Source organism: Hyphopichia burtonii (genome assembly GCF_001661395.1).
Source record: "Hyphopichia burtonii NRRL Y-1933 unplaced genomic scaffold HYPBUscaffold_4, whole genome shotgun sequence".
NCBI lineage: Eukaryota > Fungi > Ascomycota > Pichiomycetes > Serinales > Debaryomycetaceae > Hyphopichia > Hyphopichia burtonii.
Genome location: NW_017963731.1, coordinates 650227 through 669039, shown reverse-complemented (window position 1 = coordinate 669039; position 18813 = coordinate 650227). Strand labels below are relative to the sequence as shown.

The 18813-nt window shown below is 34.6% G+C and overlaps 2 protein-coding genes and 1 non-coding gene across 3 annotated transcripts; all 3 read left to right on the top strand.

Annotated features, from left to right (window-relative positions):
* Positions 1-846: 846 nt before the first annotated feature.
* HYPBUDRAFT_t111 lies at positions 847-919 on the top strand. Its single transcript has one exon. It is a non-coding gene; the product is annotated as a tRNA-Lys (tRNA).
* A 1050-nt stretch (positions 920-1969) lies between these two features.
* On the top strand, positions 1970-3271 carry HYPBUDRAFT_153016 (MFS general substrate transporter). The gene has a single exon (XM_020221327.1). The coding sequence runs from the start codon at positions 2015-2017 to the stop codon at positions 3260-3262; it is 1248 nt and encodes a 415-aa protein (XP_020076156.1). The 5' UTR covers positions 1970-2014; the 3' UTR covers positions 3263-3271.
* Positions 3272-3653: 382 nt separating this feature from the next.
* Positions 3654-18730, top strand: MDN1 (AAA family ATPase midasin). Its single transcript, XM_020223269.1, has 2 exons — positions 3654-4076; positions 4125-18730. Exons 1-2 carry the CDS (start codon positions 3719-3721, stop codon positions 18635-18637), a joined length of 14871 nt encoding a protein of 4956 aa, XP_020076155.1. The 5' UTR covers positions 3654-3718; the 3' UTR covers positions 18638-18730.
* Positions 18731-18813: the final 83 nt, after the last annotated feature.

Below are 18813 nucleotides of genomic sequence, written 5' to 3'. Positions count from 1 at the left end.
TTACAAGTCAACTGAACCATTCCTCTACATTAAAATTACCGCTGATACTAGTAACTCCTGCAGAATGTTCAATAAAACGAAGAAGCGGTCGTGAGAGGTATTTCTCTAGCATTAATTTTTTTTTCATCTTATTTTATGCTCAAATTAAATTTTCATATGAGAAATAATAACGTATTCACTATACAAAGATTATCGGGTTATGTGGCTAGATCAGACCTCCATCGTCCTCAAGTATCTACGTAGTAAATACCTGTACCAGACTGGACGACCATAACACACGCAATTAGCTATTAGTCAGATACATACTAATAACGATTTGTGTTGATTAATTAACTAATTAGATTAATCTTTTAGCTGTTATTAAAGGGAGAATAACTTTATTACAATTAATACTAATATAATAAGAGCCATAAATAAAGTATATATATTATTAATGTCATTACCGAATGAAAACTCTCTGTAGGGCATCGACCCACTCTTCAGTCCAATAACCAATAGGATTAGCCACGAAGGTCCACACCACAAAAAGTCTTTTAGGCATTTCCTCATCTGATGGAAATGCCTACTTATTTATATACTTGTTCTCGTAAAAGATGCTCTCTTCCGATGTTGTTTCACAAAAGATGTTTGTAACACATTTTGCTTAAACCTCAGCCTGATGATGTCTGTGATCTGCCTTGATGTAAATCAGACCCAGACATCACCGCCAGACCTTCACGGTTTGACAAAGATGCATAATAGATGAATGGAATGCCAGACAAAAATCCAGATTTTTTACTCAAAAACTTTAGACATTTCAAATAAACACAAACATATTAAACTAGGCCTCAAAAAAGTCATCAAGAAGCCTGGTTAGCTCAATGGCTAGAGCGTGTGACTTTTAATCACAAGGTTGCGGGTTCGACCCCCGCATCGGGCTTTCTTTTTTGCATCATTTTTTCTTATATTTTTGAAATCGAGAGACCTTTAATGTTTAACTGATTGGATAAGTATTTTATCATTGGTATATAGAGTAAACTTATAATTGTAAGATACCTATTAACTTCTTGCTGATCCGTTTTCAATAAATGTCTTTTGTAAGGTAGATTGTACAAATATACTACAAATATAACCTATATATTAGAGATGAGAAATCACCGTGGTAAGCTGCTTATCAGCTTCATTGTCATGTTCATATCAGTGGGGAGTATTTATCAGTTAGGTTTATCTATCGATCTAGAAACTGGAAGCATGCTTAAAAAACAGAATTAACGGGCCACGAAGACCTCATTACTACAAGATTACAGCCGTGTCATTATACTAAAATGGGTTTAACTAAGATATCATGCTGGAATATTTAAATTCTGAATAAAAAGGTACAACCAAATACAAAAAAAAACTCTTGGAGACAACGATTATGGGTCTACCATTCGCCATCAACTACTCTTTCATGTATATAGTGTTATCTTCTATTGTAAAAGACTTTGTCTTGTACCAAAGAGCTTGCATTTCATTACACACGGAACCTAGTGAGCGGAATTTTTTTTGTGCAAAAAGTTTAACATTGTTCTGATATGAAGTTCGTATCTCGACACATGGATTGGATTGTATCAATACCTCCACCTTTTATAGATCTTATCTTCAAGTAAAAAGATGTATATATGTAGTCATGGATGTGTAATGTTGTAATGAATATTCAGTGTTGTTCACCAAAATGGATACTAAAAATTCACCAACTATTATAGATGAAGAGACAGGAAAAGTTGAAAATATCACTTATGTCTCTTCAATCAACTCATCGGATAATCATTTAAAACAACATACTTTTGATAATGTGAATATACCTTTCAAGCAGCGTTGGAACTTATTTTGGTCTTTCAAAAAACCAAATCATAGTTTAGAACCAAAGTCTTTAACCTTCTGGTACCCTTCTGATTCAACAGCTTATGAAAAAAAGCTTTACTTTAAACTTGACTGTTTCCTACTTACATTTGTTAGTTTAACGTTTTTCATTAAGTATTTGGAATACTCATCAATGCAATATGCTTATACTGCAGGCCTTAAAGAAGCTTTCAATTTATCGGGTACTGATTATAACTGGATCGATAATGGATACTATATTTGTTATGCAGTAGGTGGTTTATTTGGGGTACTCTTAACTGCATATTTCCCACCACGGATAGTATTTCCTTGTTTTGAGTTATCATGGGTTGTTTTCACCATTTTAAATTGTGCTGCTCATGATTTCACTAGTCAACTTGTTTTAAGATGCTTCCAAGGTGGTCTTGCTGGTATGGCATTCCCTTCAATAAGCTACATTTTGGGAACTTTTTACCCTCCAGAGTTATTATCAAGTAGAACTTGCATCTTCATATTTGCTGGTTGTGTTGGTCCCATCATCGGAGGTGTTATTCAATCTGGTTTATATGGAGCTTTAGAAGGTAAAAATATTGGAATCCCAGCTTTTAAAATGGCACAGGTTGTTGATGGGTTGATCGGTTTACCGGTTGCAATCTCAGGTTTCTTCGCAATTCCTCCAGTTACCGGTGATAAAGGTAATCTTTATTTAAGTCGTGAAGATATTCAACATTTGTTCAAACGTACTGAGCAATCTTCTGAACAAACTCATAATAAATTTAATGTAAAATTCATTTGGAGTGTCCTTACTTCGTGGCAATTATGGTTATTTTGTCTTCTTTTCAGTGCTGAACAAATTGCTGGATATGCTGCTTCTTTCCAATCAATTGTTTTAAAATCTCAAGGTTATAGTGTTTATGATTGTAATAACTTACCAACAATTCAATCTGGTGTCAAAGCAGTCGCTTCTCTTCTTGCAGGAGTCTTAATTGAATTAAAAGGTAAACGTTTTGAGGTTTATCTATTGATCTGTGCTATATGGATGACTGGTTTAGCCATATTAGTTAAATACGATGTGGCACGTATTGCTCAATTTATTGGTTATGCCTTAACGGGAGTTAGTTCACCGGTTAGTGCTATTCTTCTTAGTTGGGCTAATACAGCTTCTCGTAATAGAGGTGCTGGTTTTAGAGCCTTTGTTTTAGGTTCTTTGAATATAGCTGCTCAAATTTGCCTTACCCCAATTGGAGTCCTCATTTTTGATACTAGTTTGGCTCCCCGTTTCACAACTGGTATGAGACTTGGTTTGGCAATGGTGGTCTTACAAGTCTTTGGGGCCTGTGCCCTTCTTTGGTGTGATCGTTACGAACGTAGATTGGCTGATTTTATAGATGAACAGTCTACCGAATCAGACGAAAAAATATAATCTTGCATACGTATAAATCCAATAAATTTTCCTAGTATTCGAATTCAATAAAATCATTGTAAAAAATTTGCATCCTCGTTGGAAATCCATGAATATTTGGCGTAACAAGGCTAAAGATATGTCTATAAGCAGAAAAAAAAATATCTCACATATTTGAGCTCATTGCACTTCTACAACCATAACAGTTTGCAAGCGTTCTATTCATAAACCATTTTATAGACCAATCTACGTACCAGTTTATAGATTTGAAGATCTTTGCAATTTTTTTGCAACGCATCTAAACAAATCCTGCACAGAAAATACACTAGAGTCTCATCGCATAGTTTTTTTTTTCAATTTTCAGTAAAGCATCAGCTTGATCTTTATTCAAGATTTTATACAATAATCATTAGCGCTCTATTGATACTTTCAATCTTTACTTAATACGTTAAAGGAAGGTACAGTAGCTTAACGGTGATGAATAACAATATTTTCATTGACTTGGAAGAGTCTGAAGCCTTGTTTAAGGTGTATCAAGACCTGTTCCCGTCAAAAAAGATTCCTAGTTCTTTTGAATTCAACAAGTCAATTTCAATTCAGGAGAACTTGGATAACCTTGCATTATATGCCGTGAATCCAAGATATACAATTCCAGTGTTTTATTCATACAATCAAATCTTTCTCGAGTTAATTTCAAGGTGGATATTAGAACCTGCCAAATTTGAAAATGCCCTTCATTCAACTAATAAGATTCAAGGCTCTGTAATCCTTAAAGCATTATCAAGATTAATCCAAATTTCAGAAGAATCTGTAAGCTTGATAGAATTCTACGTTAGTAGAATGAATTTCTTCAAGAAATTAACAGAAAATTTGAAGCTGTTAGAATCAAATGAACTCGAAGGAATTCTTTTAGCATTTTACAGATTATTAAGCTTAGACACTCATAGATTCAAACAATTTATTACCCCTGATGTATTATATTCCATATTAAAAATCGAAAATGATTCCGGAAAGGACATTTCCAAATATCTTTCTATCCAAATATTATCTAAATACCTAGAAGTTTCCGAAGTTTCTAGGAGAAAGATGTTATCTTCTCATGTCGGTGATGATAACGAATTATTAGGCTCTTACGAAACCGATGATGAAGTGAGCTATAAATTCTTACCTGTATTGGAAGCAAAAAGATTGTCCAACTTTACGAATCTTCCAGCTAGACAAACTAATATAACTAAGAGTAATAAAATTATTGCAGTTGAACCAAAAGATATTTCTACTTTGGTCACCTCTATTTGTGGTGTTTTAGTTCCTCATTTTATACATTCTGAAAATACCCTTGATTCAACTTGTGAAGATAACTTTGTTCCTACAGATAAATCAATTTATGTTTTACGAAAATTAGCTCATAATATTCAAGTAAATAAACCTGTTATGTTATATGGTATGGCTGGTTCAGGTAAAACTTTTCTTATCAATCAATTAGCTAAATACATGAAATACGATGATTCAATTGTTAAGATTCATTTGGGTGAACAGACAGACTCGAAACTTTTATTGGGTACATACAGCTCAGGAGAAAAACCAGGTACCTTTGAGTGGAGATCTGGGGTTTTAACCACTGCCGTGAAAGAGGGTAAATGGGTTTTAATTGAAGATATCGACAAAGCTCCAACTGAAGTCTTATCTGTTTTATTAACTTTATTAGAAAAAAGAGAACTCAGCATTCCATCAAGAGGTGAAATCGTGAAGGCAAAGAATGGATTTCAATTAATCTCCACAATCAGAATCGCAAATGATACTTCAAAAATCACTATTCCAGATATAATAGGTCTCAGAATGTGGGAACTCATTCATGTTCAACTTCCAAGCGATATGGATCTTAAAAATATTTTAAGTACCAGGTTCCCACTTTTAGATAGATTGGTTATAAAATTTATTCAATGTTTCAAAGAAATTATAAGGATTTATTCATCTAGTTCCTTCATTTCACTTAATAAAGGCTCTCATCCAAGAGTTATCTCTTTCAGAGATTTAATCAAATTTTGTTCTAGATGCAATAGAATGCTTATAAACCTTGGAATCAAGTCTACAGACCAACTCCTAGAATCTTCCATTTATGATAATATTTTTGCCGAAGCTGTTGATTGTTTCGGTAGTGCTATAACTGAATACTCTGCATTACTTCCATTGATCAGTGCTATAGGTGAGGTTTTAGAAATTCCTTCCTCTAGGATCAATTTATTCCTCAATAAGCATATTCCTTCCTTTTATAATGATGATGAAAAATTACAAATTGGAAGAGCTACCTTGAAAAAATCTCTTACTGATAAGGCTTTATTTTCAAACAAAGCTTCTGCCAATAATACTGCATTTGCTAGGACCAATCACTCATTGAAATTAATGGAGCAGGTTGGTGTTGCAATAGATATGGTTGAACCAGTTTTATTAGTAGGTGAAACCGGGACTGGTAAAACAACGGTTATTCAACAAATTGCCAAAATGATGAATAAAAAATTAACTGTTATTAATGTTTCACAGCAAACTGAATCGGGTGATTTATTAGGTGGTTACAAACCAGTCAATACCAAAACAGTTGCAGTTCCTATTCAAGAAATTTTTGAAAATTTGTTTATGGCCACTTTTTCCAAAAAGAAGAATGAAAAATTCGCTACCATTTTATCGAAATGTTTCAACAAAAGCCAGTGGAGAAACGTGATAAAATTATGGAATGAAGCTATAAGAATGGCCAAAGATATCTTATCAAAAGTTGAAAATGACTCTGATGAAGAAGGAGGTCCTAAGAAGAAACGTAAATTGAAATCACACGAAAAATCTGTTTTATTGGATAAATGGGTAGAATTCGAAAATAAGGTCAAAGATTTTGAATTCCAAGCATCTTCTTTGGAGAATTCTTTTGTTTTCAATTTTGTTGAGGGTTCATTGGTGAAAGCTGTGAGAAACGGTGAATGGTTACTTCTTGACGAAATTAATTTAGCATCTTCAGATACCTTAGAGAGTATTGCTGATTTATTATCAGAAAGCTTAGACCAAAGATCGATTTTACTTAGTGAAAGAGGTGATATTGATGATATCAAGGCACATCCAGATTTTAGAATTTTTGGATGTATGAATCCATCTACGGATGTTGGTAAAAAAGATTTACCTTTGAGTATACGTTCAAGATTAACAGAAATATATGTTCACTCACCAGATAGAGATATTCAAGATTTATTATCTATTATCGATAAATACATCGGTAGATTTGCCGTTGGTGATGAATGGGTTGGAAATGATATTGCAGAATTATATTTAGAGGCCAAAAAGTTATCAGAGTCCAATAAGATTGTCGATGGTGCTAATCAAAAACCTCATTTTAGTATTCGTACCCTTACTAGAACCTTGCTTTATGTTTGTGATATAATATCAGTATATGGATTGAGAAGGTCTTTGTTTGAAGGGTTCTGCATGTCTTTCTTAACTTTATTAGACATTAAATCTGAAAATATCTTGAAACCACTTATAGAAAAATATACCATTGGTAGACTTAAGAATATCAAATCAGTTATGTCTCAATGTCCTCCACTTCCTAGCACAGATGCTGATAAATATGTCCAGTTCAAACACTACTGGTTAAAGCGTGGTCCTGGGGAGATTGTCCCACAACCACATTATATCATCACACCCTTTGTTGAGAAAAACATGCTTAACTTGGTTAGAGCTACTGCTGGTAGCAGGTTCCCTGTTTTGGTTCAAGGTCCTACATCTGCTGGTAAAACCTCCATGATTAATTATCTCGCAAATATTACAGGCCATAAGTTTGTTCGTATCAACAATCATGAACATACTGACTTGCAAGAATATTTGGGTACTTATGTTTCAGATTCAACTGGTAAACTCGTATTCAAAGAAGGTATTTTAGTTGAAGCCTTGCGCAAAGGTCACTGGATTGTTTTAGATGAGTTGAATCTTGCACCAACGGACGTTTTAGAAGCCTTGAATAGATTACTTGATGATAACAGGGAATTGTTCATTCCTGAAACACAAGAAGTAGTACATCCTCATCCAGACTTCATGCTTTTCGCAACTCAAAATCCCCCCGGTCTTTATGGTGGTAGAAAAGTTCTTTCTCGTGCTTTCCGTAATAGATTCTTAGAATTACATTTTGATGACATTCCTCAAGACGAATTAGAGATTATCTTGAAAGAGCGTTGTCAAATTGCACCATCCTATGGTAAGAAAATTGTTGAAGTTTACAAACAATTATCCATTCAACGTCAATCTTCTAGATTATTCGAACAAAAGAATTCTTTTGCAACTTTGAGAGATTTATTCAGATGGGCCCTCAGAGAAGCGGTAGGTTATGAAGAGCTAGCTTCAAATGGTTACATGTTGTTGGCAGAAAGAGTAAGAAAAGAAGATGAAAAATTTTTAGTGAAGCAGACGATAGAAAAAGTAATGAAAGTTAAACTTGACATGGATGCATATTATGAAAAATTGGAAAACAAAGAATTGCTTAATATTCCATCATCAATAGTCTGGACCAAAGCAATGAGACGTTTGGCAGTTTTGGTCATGACATCAATAAAGTACAAAGAACCTCTTTTATTGGTCGGTGAAACTGGTTGCGGTAAAACCACTGTTTGTCAAGTCATTTCCAAATACCTTAACAAAAAATTAATCTCTGTCAATGCTCATCAAAATACTGAAACAGGAGATATACTAGGTGCTCAAAGACCAGTTCGTAATAGGTTTGAAACAAGAACTAAACTTGTAAAGGAATTGGTTGATCTCTTTGAAAAATTGAATATCACAATTCCTTTGAAAGAAATCAAGTTGGAAGAAATGGTAAAGAAATACAACGAAATTTCTAAAGAGAATATAGACCCTGATACAATTTCTTCTATTGAAGAAGGTAAACGTAACTGTACAATATTATTTGAATGGAATGATGGACCTTTGACTCATGCGATGAAGGATGGTCAAATTTTTTTACTTGATGAAATATCATTAGCAGATGACTCCGTTTTAGAAAGATTGAATTCCGTATTAGAACCTGAAAGAAGCTTGTTATTAGCTGAAAAAGGTACTGATGATGCGTTTGTTCAGGCTGCCGATGGTTTCGAGTTTTTAGCTACCATGAATCCTGGAGGAGATTACGGAAAGAAAGAATTATCTCCAGCTTTAAGGAATCGTTTTACAGAAATTTGGGCTCCTTCAATGGAAGATTTCAACGACGTTAGACAAATAGTCTCTTCTAAAATAGACGAAAGAGCCCAAAATCTCGTTTCCGCTTTGGTTGACTTTTCCGAGTGGTTTGGGAAGAAATTTGGCGGTGGTAGTGCCAATAGCGGTGTGATTTCACTTCGTGACATCTTAGCTTGGGTCGAATTTATCAATTCTTGTATTTCTAAAGTAGCCCCAGCAGAAGCATTTCTTCATGGTGCTGCCTTGGTATTTATTGATGCTTTGGGTACCAATAATACTGCTTATTTAGCTGAGGATGAAACTAGATTAAATCAAGAAAAGTATGAATGTGTCGAAAAATTGTCAGATTTAACAGGGTCAGATCTTTTTTCAATTTACTCAGGAAGTAACCAAGTTTTGCTTGAAGAACAAAATCTTGTTGCAGGCTCTTTTTCCATTCCTAGAGTTGATGTTTCAAATTCCAAAGATCAATTTAACTTACATGCTCCCACAACAGCTGCTAATGCTATGCGAGTAATTAGAGCCATGCAAGTTCATAAGCCTATTCTTTTAGAAGGTAGTCCTGGGGTTGGTAAAACGAGTTTGGTTTCAGCAATTTCGAACTCCACAGGTAATCCACTAGTTCGTATAAATTTATCGGAACAGACAGATTTAGTGGACTTATTTGGTTCAGATGCTCCTGCTGAAGGTGGTAACACTGGTGAGTTTGTTTGGAGAGACGCACCCTTTTTAAGAGCCATGCAAAAAGGTGAATGGGTATTACTTGATGAAATGAACTTGGCTTCTCAATCTGTATTAGAAGGTTTGAATGCTTGTTTAGATCATAGAGGTGAAGCCTATATCCCCGAGTTAGATAAATCATTTGCATGTCACCCAGATTTCAAAGTCTTTGCTGCACAAAACCCTCAATACCAAGGTGGTGGTAGAAAAGGGCTTCCAAAGTCATTTGTTAACCGTTTCACTGTCGTATACGTCGATGTATTAAAATCGGAAGATTTGAATTTGATTTCACAGCATATTTTCCCCAATATTGAAAGCTCCATCTGCGAGAAAATGATCGAGTATATGTCAAAATTGGAAGAAGAAGTTGTCATTAAAAAATCTTGGGGTACTTCTGGTGGCCCTTGGGAGTTCAACTTGCGTGATACTTTGAGATGGCTCAGTTTGTTCAATTCGATCAATCTCACAGAAGACATAAATCCGTTTGACTTTTTCAACATGATCATACGTCAAAGATTCAGAACTGATGTGGATAGAGCGAAAGCTTTAGAACTTTTTGAGCTGGTATTCGGACACTTTGAATTCCGGGATAACTTTTATCATCTTGCTGATGATTATTTACAAGTAGGAGGTGCTGTAATTAAAAGAAAGGATATAATTCAATATGCCAATAGCAGTAATCCAATTCCATTGCAAAGTAATTTCCCTGTTCTTGAATCTGCTATTAGGTGTGTCAACCTTAATTTGCCTTTGATTCTTGTTGGTCCAACTAATTCAGGTAAGACAGATCTTGTGAGATTCCTTGCCCATGTTGTTGGGGCTAAAGTTGATGAATTTGCTATGAATAGCGAAGTTGATAGCATGGACATTCTTGGTGGTTACGAGCAAGTTGATCTTACTAGATCCATTGTTGCCCTTAAGTCTGAAGTAAAAGAGATTATCACTGAATTAGTGACGATAAACTTATCTACTTTAGAAACAGAGCCAATTATTTTACTTCAATCATTGAAGCTTATCAAGTACATCGAATCAAATGAAATCACTACAGGAAATTATAACGACTTTAATGAATTTTTCAATGCGTATATTTCATTTTATTCAAATCCTCGCCTTGATTCACTTTCCAAGGAATCTAGAATATTAGCTGAAAGGATTGAAAAAGAGAAAAGCGTCAGATTTGAATGGTTTGATGGACTTCTTGTGAAAGCAGTTGAAAAAGGAAACTGGTTAGTATTGGATAACGCAAACCTTTGCAGTCCATCAGTTTTGGATAGATTAAATTCCTTATTAGAGACCAATGGTAGCTTAATAATTAATGAATGTAGTTCAGCAGATGGCCAACCAAGAACTTTAAAACCACATCCAAATTTCAGATTATTTTTGACTGTTGATCCAAAGTATGGTGAATTATCTCGTGCCATGCGTAATAGAGGTGTTGAAGTATATATGGATCCATTGCCAAGTAGGGCAACAAAATTAGATGCTGAACAATTGGGTTTCTGCAATTCAAACGACGATAAGGAAAAAGATAATTTAGTAAACAGAATGGAAACATTAAAGGTGGACGAAAGAAACTCATCTAAACCTGTGTTATCATTCATTCCTGCTAACTCGTCAGGATTAAGACCATTCTCTTTGGTAAATGACTTTTTCGTAAAATCAGAAGCCATAAGTGAAAGGGTCAATGCCATTATGAGTGTGATACCTTTCCTAGAGATTGAATCTTTCAAATTATTTGCAAAAACGGTCGCCTCTACCCACGAGTTTTCTCTTGAATTCAAGAATTTTATTCATGAGTTCACTCTATCATTGAAGTTCTTGGTAGATAATAATGTTGTGGGGAAAATGTTTAATACTTACACAGAAGCACACGAAAGAGCTAGTATCACTCTTAATTGTAATGTTAACTTTTCGAAAAATCAATTTATTCACCCTCTTGTCAACAATTACATTCTGGCAACCATCTCAAGGTCATCACCACATGTCGACTCAGCTGAACCTACCCTTTTGATTGAAGTCGCTTCAAAACTTTTCGAGGCTTCTTCGTTGATCCAATCATTAGAAGAAAGGGCCACCTCTGGGAAGATCGCAGATTTGTCTTATATTGAAAAGTCTGCAGCATTTGAATTAGGAAGAAACATAAAAAAGCCACCAAGATTAAAGATTTATAATTTTGTTAAAAATGTGAGTGAATACATCAATAAAACATTCGGTTCAAGTTTCAGCGATGTTGCCTTTAAAAGTGAAACAGTTTACACTGCATTATTTGAACTTCAAATAATTTGGAGAAGCTTATTTGATGTCTCAGCTGAGCAAAATGAAGCCAAGTTGAGAATTTTTCAAAACTTAGTACGTAAATGGACCGAAAAGTATGAAAACGATGAATTTATTTGTTGTTTCTTGGATGATTTGTTGAAGGCGGTTGATTTATTCGGCTCAGATCTCGAACTCAAAACAGGTTTTTCCATGAGTAAGATTTGGGAGTTCTTTAGACAAGAATATCCTTCGTCAGAAATGGCTTGGTCTAATGCCAAATTTGTGATTGATATCGCCGCTGATTTTGACGAGGTTGCTGCAAAACAGTTTAATGATACCACAGAATTAGTTAATACCTTAAGAGCTATTATAATAGATCTTTATGAGGACGTTTTATCGAATAGAATTTCAGACGAAGATTTTAACAGTTTCTCAGAGAAACTTCAAGATGGTATCTCAAAGCTAAGGGTTACATCAGATGCATTCATAAACAAACGCCAGAACGATTTCAAACATGAGTTCACCTTGTTATCTAACTTCTTAGAAACTTCACCCGAGTCATCTTCAAAAGCATCCGAAATTTTATCATTATCAGGTTTTTCTCAAAAGTCTACCATCAACTTATCTAAGATCACAAAAGGACCAAATTTCAATCCTTATCCGTCCATTTTCGATAGTTTATTCAATGAAAATAGAAAAGATGATTCTTATGTGGATGGAATATTCACTAACGAACTTTTGATGTCTACTTTATTAAAGAGTGTTAACTTCGACAACCGTCCTGGTAAGTATTTAAAACAGAATGTCGATGATATGAATATGCTAAGTAGAAAGATCATTGAAAATTCAACTTCGTTGTTGGCAGACCAAAGAGAATACTTTGTATCTCTCTTGTTCTCTTGGTTTACTCTTTTGATTGATGCTCATAAACAATCATTAAGTGATGAAGCTCGTGAAGAAATAAAAAAATTGTTAAATAACCATGAAATTGGGGAAGTCAAGTTTACCAAGATCATCGAATTATTAAAACAATCCAACGACGGTCCATTTGTATCCATTTTCGAAGACTACATGGTTCCTTCGTTGTATGTGGCTTCAGCTTCTGATAACTTAAAAGCTCTTGGTAAAGCCTGGGTACTCTTTTCATGTGGTGCAATTCAATTATATGTTCCAAGTTCTGCATATGATCCAGCCATTGAAGAACATGTTGTTTATAAAAATTTCGAATACCAGCAAGAAATTTGCAGAAACCTCGCTAAGTCATGGTCGTTTGTTAGAGATGTATTTAGTGGAGAAGAGCTTCACCTTGAAAAATTATTACCAAAAGTGGACGACTCTGAAATCCCGAAGAAACCTAGAGTTTTTAGAAAAGATGTTGCAATTGATGATATTTTCGAAGAATGGAAGGCTTTAATGGAATCTACTGTGGACATTGAACCTGTCAAGAAGCTTTTGCAATCAGCTGAGGAACTGTCGAAAGACCTTTCCAAATTTATTGAGATTTTCCAAAACAATACATCCCAATTCCTAGCTCGATTGAGTCTGAATTATTTGATTTATTCAGATTTAAATGACATATTGCGTGGGTATATATTTGGTCTCAAACTCGGATTTGGTCTTCTTTCTTTGGCTAACAGAAATACCAATGCCATTTATTCATTAAAGAAAGGATTTCTGGCTGATGTTATTTCCATCACCAATGAAGATGATGTCAAAATCATTTTTGAAAATTCTAAAGTATTAGCCAAAAATGCTGGTGTTGATTCGTTTGCTCCGGAGTACATAATGTTATTTTTTATCCAAGTTGCTTTTGCCCATAAACAACTGAAAGAGGACCCAACATTAAATGGTGTTTTGGAAAATTCATTGCAAGCTCTTTACTATAGATGGACATTGCGGAGAATGAAGCAAGAAGAAGAAACAGCTCAACAAGGGTCTTTATATAAGTATACTGATCCTGATGCAGACATTGAAGGTGATTTCAGATCTTTGTTTCCTGATTATGAGGATGTGATAGAAGTTGATACTGACTCCAAGAAGAAAAATGACTCTTTCGAGAATATTTATTCTAAATTGGGTAAATTATATGTCAATCAGTTTTATTCAAATAACTCCATTGATCTCCAAACATTGATGGAAGACGGATCCCATTTGGTTAATGTCTTGCTGAATTTTGAGAACGATCTCACCTATGGTCTGAACTCATCTTCGCTTCTTGCAACACTTGTGACTTCTTTATCCAAATCATTGGATTCTGTGAAAGAGAAAGACCAAGAAATTAACTTCTACCGTGATTACTCCACCTCTGAGTTTAAAAGGGCTATTTTGAGTATTGATTCTGTGCACCTGGCAACTGTCAAGCTTTTGGCTCAATGGCCTGAACATGCTACTCTCCAAAATATTGTTAGAGCGTCTGAGGAATTTTTGCTTTACCCGGTAAATAGTCCTGTTTCTAAATTGATTCAAAAGGTGGAACAAATTTATACTTATATTGCAGAATGGGAAAAATATGCTTCCAGCCAAGTGACCCTTAAACCTGTATTCGATGAATTAACCCAATTAATTGTCTCTTGGAGAAAGTTAGAACTTTCTACCTGGAAATCGCTTTTCAAATACGAAGATTCTGTTATGGAAGATAATATTGGAAAGTGGTGGTTTTATCTTTTTGAAACAATAATCATTCCTTGTTATAATATGGAAGAGTCAGATCTGAATGGCGTTGTCAAATTATTATCCGCTTTGAATTTATTTATGAGTCAAGCTACATATGGTGAATTTATTCCCAGAATTAACTTGATCAAAGCATTCAAAAATCATGTTAACATTATTGCTGCAGATAGTTTAGTATTCAACGCACTTGCGAACTTCATTGACTTTTATGAGCAATTCACCTCTACAATCATTTCTAACATAGAAAATGGAAAGAAAAAACTCGAAAAAGACGTTTCTGAAGTTATTCTTCTCGCTAGTTGGAAGGATGTGAATATTGATGCCCTTAAGCAAAGTGCTCGTCGTTCTCACAACAACCTTTACAAGATTGTTAGGAAATATCGTGCTTTGTTAGCTACGGCTGTTACTCCGATGATTGAACAAGGTATTAGCTATGAAGTTCCGGTTAATGTTCATTTAAGAGATATATCCAAGGCCAACTCACTGGTTAATAATGCTTCCGCGAGTGGGTTATTATGCAAAGAATTGTCCACTTGGTCTGAAAGACCTGCCCGTCTTCAAAATATTTCTATAATTGATAAAAATATGTCAGTATATGTGTCTCGAATTGCAAATGAGGAACTTCCAAGCTTAGAAGAGTTTACTCAAGATGTTGTCCTAGAAATGGAACGTTTACGCAAAGAAACTCCAACAGTTTTGAATGATAAAACTAAGAAATTGGTTGCCACTTTGAAAACCCAGAAAAGAAAGTTATTGAGTGATACTTTGCGTGAAATCAGAAGACTGGGATTGAAAATACATCACAGACAAGACATTCAGAGCGTACAGGCGACAGTTAATTTGATTTTAGGTAACAGCTCTACTTTCGAAAAAGGGTTACTTAAAGGGGCTGATGCATACTATTACAGATTATTGGATCTTCTTCCAAGATTAAGAGCTTCCGTCTCCACAGTTGCGGAAGATGTTCCTCAAGCGGATGCTGAAAAAGGGCTTGCTGCTGTTGAAAATCTCGTCTTTTCATTGATCACAACTCGTAGCCCATTATCTGAGTTATCTGATTCTGTTGAAAAGATCAACGAGATTTACAGAAGTTTTGAAAAAATCTCGACTTCTGTTGATGATAAGGATTATTTGATCAAGGCATCTGTTGTCGATTCTGTTTCGCTTAATTTGGATATGATAAAAAGGGCTGTTTACTGGTTGCCAAAAATTGCAGACTTTTCTATTTCTGCTATTAATGCTGGTACTTCCTTCAATGTATCTTCATCTTCTACAGTATTTTATGAAATAAGAAATAAGGCAGAGGAATTTGCAGAAAAATTGAAGCTCTTGGATATTTATTCTATGAATAAGGTAACTATTACCTTTATAGAAGAATTTAGTGCTTTCTACAATGAAATTTTATCTAAGTTGAGTGACTGGAAAAATGAAACCAAGGGAAATTCGTTTATTGCCGATCTTGTCTTGAAATGGGTTAGTGAAACCAGATATATCCCTTTTATTGATTCTTCCACTTCTCTTAGTCAAATAAAAATAGTAGAGGATATTGAAAAAGCTTTCAGAGATTTATCAAACGCTATTCTTGTATCTGTCCAAAGAGTTATTGAATGTCAAACCGAACAAATAACAGAAGAAGATGATAACTGGTTAGTTCTTTCTCAACTGCGTTTGTTCAAATACATCAAATCTTCCCATCATAAACGTATACTTGAAAAAATGGAATTCTGCTTAGATGTTATGAAGAAGGTCGAATATAATGCTAAAACCTCTGAATTGGCTGCCGCATTAACTTCATTTACACTTCCTCTCATTTACCATTATGCTACGTTGACCACCAAAATTTTTGAAAAAACAAGGGATAATTATGTCACTAGTTCTAAAAGTACTTTCATATTATCAAATACTCTTTACACATTAGCAACAAAAGGTTTCTGTTCGCCAGATGCACCAAATGAGCAAAAGGAGGACAATAACTTGCACGATGGTACTGGTTTAGGTGATGGAGAAGGTGCTGAAAATAACTCCAAAGACGTGGAGCAAGATGATGACCTAACTGAAGATGCTCAACAACCAAATGAGGAAAACAAAGAAAAGGACGAAAATGATGACGAAAATGATGATGCTGTTGACATGGAAGGTGACATGGCCGGTAATTTAGAAGAAGCTTCTGATCAAGAAAAGGAAGACGAAGATCAAGAAGACGGAGAAGAAGAAGAATTGGATGAAGAAGTTGATGACATTGATGATCTTGATCCTAATGCTGTAGATGAAAAGATGTGGGATGAAGAAGCCAAAGAAGATAATAAAGAGAAAGATTCTGATAAAGTTCCTGAAAACTCCACTAATGATGACAATATGGAAGCAAACGAAGACGAAAATGAAGGCGAAAACAACGATAAGAAAGACAAACAAGATGATGAACAAGAAGGTGAACAAAATGAAGATAATGATGAGAATGATGACAACGAAAATTCAGATGACGAGGGTAAAGATGTTGGAGAACAAGAAGATGAGGTGAAGAATGATGAAAATGAACAATTAGAAGAACATGTTCCAGAAACTGAAACTTTAGATTTACCTGACGATATGAATCTTGATGGTGACGAAGATAAGGGAGACAACGAAGAAGAGGAGAATGAAGAAGAATTTGATGACAAAATGGATGTCGATGACAAAAAAGATGATAAAGTCGAAGAAGATGAGGGAAATGAAGAACAGGACGACAATGCTGAAGATATGGAAGCTGAGCCTGCGGATAATGAAGATGAAAATATGGAAGAAGATGCGGAAAAAGAAGATGAACCTGACAATGGGGAATTAGGAATCAACGAAGAAGAAGGAATGGAATCGGAAGAAGAAGCAGTTGGTAATGAAGAAGAAGATAAGAAACAAGAAGAAGGTGGTAATGATGAAGAAGAAGGACAAGATAAGGCTGAAGGGGTTGATGGTGCCAATGACAACAATGATAATGAAGATTTTGATCAGGATGCAGCAGTTCAAACTGAATCTGGTGAAAAAGGTGAAGGTGCTGACAACCAAGTTTCTGAAGAAAATGATGATATTGGAGCTACCGGTGGTGCATCGATGAATGATCAGCAAAAAGAGACAGAAGATCTGACCACACAAGATGATGCCAGGGATTTGGCTAAAGAATCCTTAAAAGAGTTAGGTGATTCCTTAAAAGAATTCCATCGTCGTCACCAAGAAATCAAGGAAGCTGCTCAAGAGGAAAAGGAGGAAAAAGTTGATCAATCAGCTAATGAAAGACCTGATGAATTCCAGCACATTGAAGGTGAAAATACAGACTTCGATACACAAGCTCTTGGAGCTGCTGATAAAGAACAGGTACAATCGATTGACGAAGATAAAGCAATAGATGATGACGAACCTACTAAAGAAAAAGAGAAAGACGTCAAAGAAGAAGCTAAGCAAGAAGATGAAAACGATATGGACGTCGATCAAAATGCTGAAGAAGTCGGTGAAAATGACGCTGAGATGGATGAAGATCCTGATTTTGAAGGCAAGGCTAAAGGTGGATTTATTGGTGAAAGAATTAAATCAGAGGAAGATAATGAGTTAATTATCAAGTCTGAGTTTGATGAAGAAAAATTCGATGGTCATTTTGATGATAACATTGACGATATTGACATTAATGTTGACTTCAATGAGCCACCAAGATCAATGGATGAAGCTCGTGAGTTATGGAAATCTAGTGAATTAGCAACTCAAGAATTAGCCTCGGGACTTTGTGAACAATTAAGATTAATTTTGGAACCTACTTTGGCTACAAAATTAAGGGGAGATTACAAGACTGGTAAAAGATTGAATATGAAGAGAATTATACCATATATTGCGTCTGAATTCCGTAAAGATAAGATCTGGCTAAGAAGAACTAAACCATCTAAAAGACAATATCAAATTATGATTGCGGTTGATGATTCCAAATCCATGAGTGAAAGTAAATCTACTGAATTAGCATTCCACAGTATTGCATTAGTATCCAAGGCTCTTACTCAATTAGAAAGTGGAGGCTTATCTATTGTTAGATTTGGGGAAGACGTTAAATTAGTACATCCATTTGACAAACCATTTAATAATCAAGAAACAGGAACGAAAATATTCCAATGGTTTGATTTCCAACAAACCAAAACCGATATTAAACTTTTATGTAATAAAGCCTTGAAAATTTTTGAAGATGCAAGATCTAGCTCAAATACCGATTTATGGCAATTACAAATTATAATTTCTGATGGTGTTTGTGAAGACCATGACACTATTCAAAGTATGGTTAGAAAAGCAAGAGAAGAGAAGATTATGTTAGTCTTTGTTGTTATTGATGGTATCAATTCCAATGAATCGATCATGGATATGTCACAAGTTAGGTATGAGCAAGATCCAAATACTGGAGCAATGAATTTGAAAGTTGATAAGTATTTAGATTCATTCCCATTCGAATTCTATGTTGTTGTTAGAAATATTAATGAACTTCCAGAAATGCTTTCTTTGATTTTAAGACAATACTTCTCTGAAGTTGCATCAATTTAAAAGTAACAAAAAAAAAAAATAAAACCAAAAAAATTACATGTATATAAGTTTTGTATAATAGATTAATTATAATTTACATTTGTTTTTATTAGATTTATTAGATTAAGGAATAATTTTTCTTCTATAAAATTACATGACCAATTAGTATTATTATTGATTATATTGTACAAAGTTTT